This window comes from Trypanosoma cruzi, genomic scaffold (genome assembly GCF_000209065.1).
Source record: "Trypanosoma cruzi strain CL Brener 1047053516459 genomic scaffold, whole genome shotgun sequence".
Lineage (NCBI taxonomy): Eukaryota > Euglenozoa > Kinetoplastea > Trypanosomatida > Trypanosomatidae > Trypanosoma > Trypanosoma cruzi.
In genome coordinates, this window is record NW_001849533.1 from 1 (window position 1) to 11,451 (window position 11,451).

At 49.8% G+C, this 11,451-nt stretch overlaps 1 protein-coding gene across 1 annotated transcript, besides 10 other annotated features; it reads right to left on the reverse strand.

The window, feature by feature from the left end:
- Positions 1-6,402: a sequence feature (heterozygous, Esmeraldo-like haplotype).
- Positions 150-170: a microsatellite.
- Tc00.1047053507803.10 (mucin-associated surface protein (MASP), putative) lies at positions 2,205-3,326 on the reverse strand (the record flags this gene model as incomplete). Its single annotated transcript, XM_804870.1, has 1 exon — positions 2,205-3,326. One exon carries the CDS (start codon positions 3,324-3,326, stop codon positions 2,205-2,207), a length of 1,122 nt encoding a protein of 373 aa, XP_809963.1.
- Positions 4,513-4,560: a microsatellite.
- Positions 4,696-4,718: a sequence feature (AT_rich).
- Positions 5,343-5,604: a mobile genetic element.
- Positions 5,605-9,802: a mobile genetic element.
- Positions 6,403-9,479: a sequence feature (areas not merged during assembly with more than two copies in the genome that could not be assigned to a particular haplotype).
- Positions 9,480-11,451: part of a sequence feature (heterozygous, Esmeraldo-like haplotype) that runs on past the window's edge.
- Positions 9,978-10,004: a microsatellite.
- Positions 10,050-10,078: a microsatellite.

Below are 11,451 nucleotides of genomic sequence, written 5' to 3' on the forward strand. Positions count from 1 at the left end.
CATGCGACGTGATGTGTGTTTCACTGGTGCTGTGAAATGCCTGCAGACGACGTCACTAGTGGAGGCATGCCACCCATGATCAGCGGACAGACAATAATCGGCATGGGAGGCCACAAAAGGCAGCAACGACGCCAGCAGCAGGAGCAGCCCTCTCTCTCTCTCTCTCTCTCCGTTGCCTCCGAGAAGTAAATATTCCACCAGCCACAGCCGACTGTGCCATCGTGACACTCCATGCACGTCGTGGCTGCGTCAACACATCCTGCTCCCTGCAGCGCCTCAAAAGATGCCTCACTCCGTCCACTAAGTGCATCGGTGTGGGCCGTGCCTGGGCTGTTCGTGAGGACCACAACGATGTGAGGGTCACCAAGTCGCAGCATGTTCGCTGTGACGTTGTTGCATGGCACCTGCACAAACACACGCAGCGCCTGCATCCCTCCCTTTTGTGTCCGCCCTCTGCCGGAGTGGCCACACACACACGGGCAGCAGCAAAATCACTTCACCCTCGACGATCCAAAATCAACACCGACATCCCTCGCGACGCAAAGATCTTTGTTGCCAGCACGGGCTTCCTGCCGCTCTGCCATCGACGCTGAAACACGGCACAGTGCACGCACTTATTTTCCTCTTGTGCAGTCAGCCGTTTGCTTCACACATTCTTCGATGGGCTGACGTTCACAAAAGCACGCCACTAAAGGCCACTGTGATCGCACAAGCTATTGTGATGAGCGTCTGTCTGTGCATGCATCCGCTGCTCACACGTGCTGGCAAGCAGCCTGCAGCCGGTGCCCTCGTGCCAGTTCATCGGCTCCAGCACGGAAAAGAGAAAATGGCCTATTCCCGATGCACTTATTCCCACCGGCAGCAACAACACGCTGGTCGCCAGCCGTCATTCCTCAGCACATCCAGAAATGCTGAAAAGTGACGTGGAGCTGTCAGCCAGCAATGCCACAATCCCCGCACACATGTCGACTACACCAGAGAAGAAACACAAATCACAAAAAACACCCTTCACATGTCATCCGAACATCGTTCCGACACACCGCGACACGCCAAACAGAAGTATTCGTCACTCCAATGCACCTCCTCACAGAATCACATATTCCATGCACCACGCACGGCAGCAGCTCACACGCGGTCAAACAAATGTTCTTCGGATAAGTGTTATCCACGTGCTGCAGTGGGAAGTAAACAAAAAAAGACGAGCGGCCAAACCACAAAAGAGTGCCACGACTGGCCGCAATTCAACGGAACGCAGCCACCCAAATGAATTCAGTCCTAATGCCCTCAACCTCCCACCCTCCCCCACAAAAGCTGCAAAAGATTGAAGACAAACGCACCGTCCAACAAATTCGCTGTGCAACACCAAAAGAAGCCGCAGTGTCTTATGCTGTCCTCACAGTCCGTTGATGACGCCTGGATGCGGATGCTCACCCATCGGTCCTTTCAAACGACGCCGCACACCCGCGACGCATCCTGCGCTCTGAGAAACGCGTCCCTCACTATCACCAGAGACGCCCACGCACCGTCGGTACGCAACAAATCGTCAGGGAACGAAGAATACGTCAGGCTGACAGCAAGACACCTGCCGACAAATCACATCGCAGAAATCATCAATAGCAGCGCCAAAAGCGATGCAGACCGTTGGGTTAACGTGGATCAACGGACGCACGCCAAAAGTCGAATAAAAGCTTAGTGGCTTGACAAGAATACAAGAGGCTGGCGCTTCCTCAACAAAAACAAAACAGTAGAAAAACAAAAACAAAAATCCAAGTCTCCGAAGTCAAAGCAACCCAATAATCCACAAAAAAAGTTAATTGGTGCACTCAACCACAACACAAGTAAAACAAAAAACAAAAAGCCGAAGCGTGGGACGACCAGCGCACACACTCTCATTGCTCCCGTAAAGCAAAACACACACACAGGGAGAGAGAGAGAGAGGTCGCCCACTCAATGCAATAAAAACAAAACAGAAACAGTTACGGTGCTCCGCCCATGCAGCCAGGCAGGACGGCAGCGGTGCGTGTGGTGCAAAAGAGAGCACCAACGGGCCTGCATGGGTGTGCATGCATATATACAATGGGCACATTATGTGTGTGCTTCGTGGGATGAGGTGAGGGCGGGAGTCCATGCAAGTGGACACACACAGAGAGTGAGTGAAAGACGAGTGTGTGTGCGGGCGGTGCACGGCTCTCTCTCACTCACTCTCACGCAGCTACCACCGCAGCCGCAGCCGCACACGCAAAAACAAGAAGCAAAAGAGGGGAGGTGGTATGGGAGACAGCAGTGCTGCTGTCACTGTCGCTTTCGGCAGTCTTCGCCGTATCATTTGTTTTGTTTGCTGATTCTGCACTCTGAGTGGCTGCATTCTCTGTGCTGTCTGATGCGTCGTCAGGATTGGGAATAGCTGTGAGCTGTTCGGCATCCTCACTGGATGTTCGACTCGAATCAGTGGCGGGCGGATTTTCTTCTGTGACAGCGTCAGGCTTCGGGGTTGTGTCTGCTGCAGAGCTGCTGACGCTGCTGTGTGTATTCTCCGCATCAGTTTTTCTTGTGGTTGCTGGTGGATTTTTATCCTCCTTACTCTCTGTTGGACTATCATCGGCGCCCTCACGTTGATTTCCTCGTTCTTTTTTTGCGGCAACTAGCTGCTCAGGACTGTTGGACGTATCACTGCCACTCTTGGGCGGAGGGGATGGAATTTTACCTTCTTCATTATCCGTTGGTGTATGTATCGCAAATTGGGATGAGACTGCCCCCGTTTTCTGCTGTGATAAATTCTTGCTTAGGGGCGTGCGCAATTCACTAGCATCTTGAGCTCGTTCATGTGCTGCTGAAGTTAGATGCACTCCTTGTGGTGGCTGTTTCTGTTGCAGTTGTGCTGCATTGTCTTCCCTTGCCGGTATTTGTGGACCCTTTGGTGTTATTTCTGATTGATCGTTCTGAGGCATAATTCGAACTTCATCTTCGGCTACCTCATCACGGTTTTCTTGCCTACGATGTCCGTCTTCGCTCCCACAACCCGACTCTTCATCCGCACTACATGACTCTTCATCATCATTGTTAGAATTCAACAAGTCCTCAGAGACGTCACCACCACTCACTGCATTTTCCAACGGTTCACTTCTGCCAACCCCAACCCCATGTCCGGCCAAACTTCCAGTGTTGTCCAATGAGCCAACATCACCAGGAGAACTTGGCGCCAGACCAGGTGAAAGTGCAGCAAGCGGACCTTCCAAATCTCCTTCAGCGTAAATCTCGTCGGCACCGCACCACAGCACGCAGAGGGCACACACCAGCAGCACACGGCCACTCATCATCATCGCCATCACTCCTGTCACTTGCGTGTAGCCTTTAGCACAAACTAACTCCTCGTAAACGCAGAGCAAAAGCAAGGGAGAGACAAGTCACACAACCACGCACCGTCCCATCCAGAAATAAGAGTCACACACCGCCACAACAACAATTAGGTGGGCGCGGTTCAACAACAACAATCAAAACAAAACAAAAAAGAGAATCAATCCTCGCCCGTGCCCCGTTCCTCACGCTCCCAAAGTCACTATTACTGTTATTCCCTCTCCTCAGACCCTCACAGGCACGCCACGCTCAGTTCAACACGCGCCCCTCCACCACAGGCAGTCCGTCATGCGTTCCCGCTGCGCCGCAATGTCCGCCATCTCCTCCCTCAGTCCAGCAGCTCCATTTCCTCCACAATCGCCGGCATGCCCTGCCGCGGAACACACACAGCGCCACAATGTCGTGCCGCCTCTCCTCCCCAATCATGAGCGCAACGCCCAACGCGTACTTGCGCACGTGCTCCATGCGCTGGAACCACCCGCGGATCAGGTTGGCCGTCATGAAATGCATCTCGTCAACCTCCTTTGGGTTGGAGCAGACCCTCAAATCCTCTCAATCCACGGCCTGGGTGCTGCGAGAGGCTGTCAAGAAGTACCATGCGCGTAAAATTCTCCAATGTGCGGGGCGGGGTTGGTAGCCACCCACGCTCAGCTCCCCACACTTCCCCCCGCTCCTTCCACTCGCCCACACACAAGGCCAAAGGCATGGGGATGAGAACCTCACCGCTCAGCGCACGCACGAGGACACACGCAGCAGCAACGCCATCCACGTCGCACCGCAACAAAAAGCCATGCGCACAGCAGACCCACAAACGCAAAAAGAGGAACAGGGTGCGTCCAGTTACACACCGCAACCCTTTAGCTCTCTCCGCCCTGACAAATTGACATCGCGACTCACAGTGAGGCACGGCGCACACCATCCGCTGAATTCCGAGAGCAATCAACAGACCGGAGCCCAGTCACCCTCGTGCCATTGCAATGGGGAAAACAAACAATCGTCGTCGCGGACCATCGGTGCCTCTAGAAGAAAAGAAAAAGTTGTGGGAGCATTTCAACAGCACAGCCAGCAGAGGGACAATCAGCGGGACACGGAGAAGCGCCCAGTGGAAGTAGGCACGGTACATAATAAAACGGGCCGCAGGGACTTACCAAAAGGGACAAAACAAAAAAAAAAAAAAAAAAAAAAAAAAACAACAACAACAAAAAACGTGAAAGTCTAGAAGAAATCCAAAAAGTAAAAGGAGAAAAAATTAGTGAGAATTGATTCAGCAGCACTTTTATTACATGTGCCATGCAGCACAAAACGACCATGTGGTTGTGTGTGCATATTGCCCGCACCAAGAAAAAAATTAAAATAAAATAAAAGAAAAGATCGTACTGTCCCACCAGCCCACACAACATCCCTCACATTTCATGCGGCATCCGGCCTGCTCCTCCACTCCTCCTTTCGTGCAGTCCGTGGGACGCACAACCGAAGGGCTGGCACCGCGTGTGGGCAAAAACAAAAGCAAACAAAAGGAGAAAACAAATTACTTAAGAGAATGTGCATGAAGTGGCTAAGGAAAATAAAAAAACGGCAAGAAGAGGAGCACTTCTCAGATATGGTGAGAGGATGGCTCCCGGGGCGGCGAAAAAAAAGAAGCAGACAAACACAGAGCACGACTCGTGCCTTCCACGATGTGTAAGAGGTTGTTCCACATCACTGCCCAGCAGCACAGGCAACGGCGACCATAAGCGGCAACAGTAGCGGTGTGTGCACCCACGCAGTGATGATTTCTCTGCTGTCCGCACTGCCTTCGTCATGCGTATTGGTGTCTTTGGCCGGTGAGGGTACGGCGGTGCTTCATGTTGCTGTCCTCGTCATTACTGTCGGGTCGATCATCACCTTCATCGTTCGTGCCAGGGGAAGCTGTCTGAGATGCGTTGTCACTAAGCGGCGGAAACGACGGCTGACACGAGATAGTGGGATTCGGCTCTACATGAGCACTCCCGTGGCGCAGCTAGCCACCCTAACGTGGTGCCAGGGTCTAGCACTCTTACTAAGAAGAAAGCTAAGTGTCTGCTGTTCACGCTTCAAACTCGACAAGTAGTTGCTAATTAGTTTTACGGGCCGGAAGGGCAGATGTTGGAGCCATTTGTAATGGCTGCCCGCGGGGTAAGGTTATCCTTGCTGCTGAATTCCTTCGTACGCTTACCAGAGCTGCACATTTGAGGTGTAGTTATTACGACTGGTAAGAGAAGAAAAAAAAAAGACGACCACCGCAAATATCGCAATCCTTCAGGCGGTTAGTAAACTGCCTTCCAGCCTCGTCGCCGCTCCTGCTGTGCGGGGATTTCAACATGCATCACCCACAGTGGGAGCCATTCTTGGAGTCTTCTCCAAGCGAGGTTGCTGCAGAGTTTTTAGAACTGTGCACGGATGCGGGACTCACCTTGGTTAACACCCCTGGTGAGATCACGTATGCTCGTGGCACAAGAGAACGATCCTGTATCGATCTGACATGGTCAAAGCATTTGACTGTGTCAGATTGGTCAGCTTCTGTGTCGCCGCTTAGTGATCATTACATGCTAACATTTACGCTGCATCAGGCATTTAAGGATACCATACCTTCGGCACCCCCTTCGGCACCTAAGACATTCTACAGTTGGGGGAAGTGTAAATGGGATTTATTCATCAAGGACTTCGACGCACAACTTCCGGCATATGACTATAAAAAGCAGTCCACCGGCATTAAAGCTTTCACGAGAGCGGTTATTACTTCGTATCGACGACATTGCCCCCGCGGCATGCACAAGGATGGTCCCAGGCTTTGGGACGACACTCTCATGGAGGCAGAGCGGATTGCTACCGACAGCAAGGCCCGCTATCTACAGTTACCGACGCCCGACCGTGAGGCAGAAATGCAACGGACAAGGAGTCAATTCTTCCTCCTACTTCGAGAGCGCTTGCGTAACACGTATCTACGTCGCATCAGCAAGTTAAATCCAGGCGAACCACTCGCATGGAAATACATTTCCGGACGAAAAAGGGCATCACTTCCACCTCCTACATCATTGTTGTTGGGAGATGGTCAACACACCTATAAAACAGCAAGGAGAGCAGCGAATGCTCTCAATCGCATCTTTTTTCCACTTCACCCCTCTCACAAGGCAGTAAGGTTTTCCAAAGGCATCAAAAGACAGAACCCATCTTTGGGCATTGTCTCTTCTTCTCTTTTTGGGCAGCAGAACAACAACGAGTCTGCTGCCTCATTTACTTCATTTTCTTCTACTTCTTCTAGCTCTGTGCCGCAGAACAACTACGAGTCTGCCGCTACATCTAATTCAGTTTTTTCATTCTCATCTAATTCAGAGCCACAGGATAACAACGAAGCTGCCACCACATCTGGTTTAGTTGTTCATTTTCACTCCCCTCTTGATGCACCTTTTAATCGTACGGAACTGCTTGCTGCGCTACGTAATACGCCGTATGGCAAGGCCCCCGGACCGGATGAAGTCTACAGTGAGGCACTGCGACATATTTCGTCAAAGGGTCTTCGATTCCTTCTTCGTTGCATTAACCACAGCTGGACGACCGGTACGATCCCGGCTGAGTGGAGACGCGCTACCATCGTCCCACTCTTAAAACCCGGTAAGTCGCCGGAACTGCTTGAGTCATATCGACCCATCAGCCTTACTTCCATTGTGAGTAAGGTTGCTGAGAAAATGGTACTGAAGAGATTGCTTTGGGTGTGGACGCCTCACCCCCACCAGTATGCATATCGTAGTATGCGTACCACGACGATGCAGCTGGCACACCTGATACACGAAGTGGAGCATAATAGAAATCATTATTTCCAAGTGAACCTTCCCAAGAAGAGCGGTATTGGTAATCAACTCCACTACAGACCCCATCGGACTCTGCTGGTGTTGGTTGATTTCAGCAAGGCTTTTGACTCCATAGATCATCGAGTCCTCAGTCGCTTGCTGGCTAATATTCCGGGGGTGAATTGTAGAAGGTGGCTTAGAAACTTTCTATGTGGTCGCTACGCGAAGACACGAGTTGGTAACAGAAACAGTGATCGGCGTCCCATGTTGCGAGGAGTTCCTCAGGGGTCCGTACTGGGACCATATTTGTTCTCCCTTTACGTACACCCACTTCTCAATCTGCTGAACAGCTTTGCGGATGTCACAGCAGACATGTATGCGGACGACCTCTCTATTATCGTTAAGGGGCAGTCCCGGGAAGACGCCATTCCCACTGCCAACATGGTTCTCAAAAAACTGCATGCGTGGAGTCAGGAAAATGGCCTGGCCATTAACCCGTCAAAGTGTGAAGCCGCTTGGTTCACGCTCTCCACGCACACGGAGTCAGATTATGATCGTGAAGGAAAGTGGCCCCTGGTAGTGGCTGGATGTGAAATCCCAGTCATGACCATGGGGGCATCGCGAACTACGAAGCTTCTTGGCATGGATCTCGATCCACGACTGACGCTAAATGTGGCGGCTACCAAGCAATGCGCTGCCACTTCGCAGCGGATATCGCATCTACGCTGCATAGCGCATAAAGAGGCGGGACCATCCCCACATGACCTACGCACGTTCGTCATTGGATATGGTGCTTCCAAATTACGATATGGCAGTGAGCTCATATGGGCAGTAGCGACGGATTCAGCGAAGAATGAGATGCAAAAGACGTACTCAACCCTGGCACGCATTGTCAGCGGAGTTCCGAGCACTGTCGACCCGGAATCCGCACTTCTAGAGGCTAATATGCCGCTGCTCCATGTCCTTTGCCTGCGCGCACGGCTATCCATATTTGAGAACACACGCGCATGTCAGATGGACTGGATGCGGAGACCCCCGCCTGAGCCACCGCCTCGCGCAGGTTTCCGCATCTCGCCATTATCTCGGGACGAGCTATACGCCTTTGTAGACGCATACACAAAGGACTATGGCATCACTCAGAGCTCACCACGCGAAGAGCGGTTCTTTCGCAGCTCCATTCCTCCCTGGTTTGCGGCCTCCGCACACCGGGTCACCATTGGCGTGGAACTTCCGATAGACCACTCAATAACTGACGAGGAAGAGCTGACAAGGGAAAAGCGAAGAGTCAGCGAAGAGGCTCTAGAGCTGCACAGCCATCGTTCGTGGATACTCGCGACGGATGGCGGTGTCGACGTTCCCAAGTCAGCCGGGGTTGGAATCCTGCTTTCATCCCTCAATTCATCGGAGATAATAGAAAAGGCCAGTATAAACTGCGGCACACGCCCATGCAGCTACAGGACGGAATCCCGTGCACTGCTTCTGGCCCTGGAAAGGCTGATTATCCCTCGTATCCAGCACAGGCGTAAAACCCTGCTTGTGGTTACAGACAGTCAGTCTCTTCTTGCGGCTTTAAACAAGGGCCCGCTCAGTCAAACAGACTGGACGGAGGATCAGATCTGGCAGCGTCTCTTGACACTGACGTGTGCTGGCTGGTCTGTGCACCTGCAGTTTTGTTACGGACATTGTGGAGTACATGCTAATGAGCTTGCAGATCAGTATTCGACGCAGACTATGGAGACTGGACAATACACGGAGCAAGGAATTGCACCTTTGTGGCATACGGATCTGCTGACATGTTTTACTACCCAGCTCACCAACAAGTGGCGTAGTACGATTCGTCAAGACACTCATCGCTGCTTGCTTTGCGGCACAAGGCCATCAGATCTCAGCGGTAAGGACCTAATCACTCAGGAAGTCCTTCACCGTCAGGAACTGGTTCACCTCGCAAGGGCAAGGTGCGGCGAATCTGAGCTCTGGGGCCGACTATACTGGGCTGTGAGAGATTGCACGAACCAATGCCGTTTCTGCAACATCTCACCAGAACAGTCTGCATATATGCGCTCTAACAACGACCCGACTGCACCTGGGACGGGCACTGTTCCCCCCTCGGCAAGGGACGAAGACGTCTCTCCAGTAAGGCGACGAACCGTCACACGCCTTCGGAAGGAGAAATGTCCGTACTGTGATTCTATATTGACGGGATTCTCGAATCTCGTCAGTCACTGTCGGTCATTTCATCCGGAACATCCTCCACCGCTTCCCGAGCCCAAATGCGATTTCTGTGACATGGTTTTCCCTATACGGAGAAGCACCGCACAGCACAGAAGTCGCTGCGCACACAACCCAGACGCCACACGACATCTAAACAGAAGTGCCAGGAGGCGATCTCTGCTGCCGCAGGATCAGCCAGCTTCCACAAGCACGCCAATTGGCCCGCAGGAGACCTTGCACCATCTGCTTCTAGAATGTCCAGGCACCTTGGCTGTGCGCCAACGGCTGGGCATTGAACAGGACCTTCGCCACGGAAAGTTCTCTTAATGGCAGTTGGCTCACAGCAGGAAACTTTTGTCGTTACTCGACCTCCTCTTCGGCACTCAGATGGCATTGTATAGCCAGACGCGCCGCTAAGAGTGGGAAGAAAAGGGTGCCGCATTTTTATATGCGGAAATGCCATTTTATTTTTATTTTCTTGGAATAACGTACCTGTTTTTAATGCCTCAACTGTAATTGATTCCTTTTTTTTTCTATGCGTTTCTTCGAGGGAAAATAAGCTGCCTGAATTTACTTTTGTGGTGACTTTGGAAAACAATGCAATGATTATTCTTTATTTTTATTTTTATTTTTTAGGGATTTTGCGTAATTATGACCTTTTTTTGTGCTTTTATGATGTTTTTTTTTTTTTTTTTTTGGTTTTTTTTATCTTTAACAATATAATACCACAATTTTTTTTTAATGATGAACTTTTGTTGCGTAAAAGTATCAGATGAGGGATGAGCAGCTCTTGCTTAACAACAAATGTTTGTAAGAAGTGACTATGCAACATTTGGGAAGGCTTGGAAAATGAATGGCAGGAGCTTTCTAACTTCTTTTAAAGAGTTGAGGGGGCATTTATCATGAGGGCTGCTTGACCCTCTGGGCCTTTGGTTTAGGAATTGAAATTAAGTATTATTTAAGTTCAATTGTTAAGCCGAAAATACAGGCAGTTTGGGGGTCCAAACAGAAGAAAATCACAACTCCGCCCCTAACAATAAAAAAGCCGAATCTTCAACTCTTTATCCAGAAATTAAAGTGGCGTTGGGAGTGGGGCTTCTACGTATGTATGCGTTGTAAGTTCTCTTTGAAAAGGATATATATATACTGTAATCCCTCATTTAAGGAGTTTTTTGAGAAACATCAGGAAACATGTGGCTTATTTGGATGTGGCACCGAAAACACAAAGGGAACCACACAAATGTTTTGCAATAACGTATCCTATTGCCGTTGCATCGCTTTTGGGTATGTAAAAATGATTATTTTTATGATTTTTACTAATTCGAATCAGTTTACGAATGAGGATATCAGGGATGCATTGGAATGGAGAAATTTGGGTTAATTTAGGAATATAGTTTTCTGATTTCGGTGTGTGGGTGATCCTCTCTTTTCTCGTGTGAGAGGCAAAAGCCTTTAATAACACGACGGAGGGTAAGATGCTTGGCATTTTAGTCCAAACGGCGAATATTTTTGAGGAATATATATATATACGTCGCATGGCTAAAAGCGTGTCTTTTTATTGATACTTATTCGTGGTGTTCAGGTAACCATTATTTTTTTTTTTGCTGTGTAAACCTCTTTATTGGAAAGTCATTGGCCTAATTGGCCTACGGCTCAAAAATAATAAAAAAAAAGTAAAAAAGTTAGAATCACGGCATTAGGCTTTGCGCTTTTTGGGTGGCAACGAGGTAATATGTTTGGGGTTATGTGGAGTTGAATCTTGAGTAACCCATTCTTTGAGAACGTTTATTTTTGTCCATTTGCGGATTTATTTATTTATTTTTTGGGATTAAGGACGGAATGTAGCCAATGGGTCTGCATATCTATTGCCCGTTGTTGAATTCTATTCTAGATATGGGGAAAAACTGAAGAAGCCTGCATTTGAATTGATTGATTTTTTTAGAGGCTTTAGAATTCTTTCTTATGTAGTTTCCTACAATGCCCGTTACTTTGCGAGGTTTGAGGTTCTTATGGCCCCATAAGAAGTTTATTTTTCGAAGTTGTGTTTGTTGGAATGTTCTATCCATGGAATAGTGGTAAA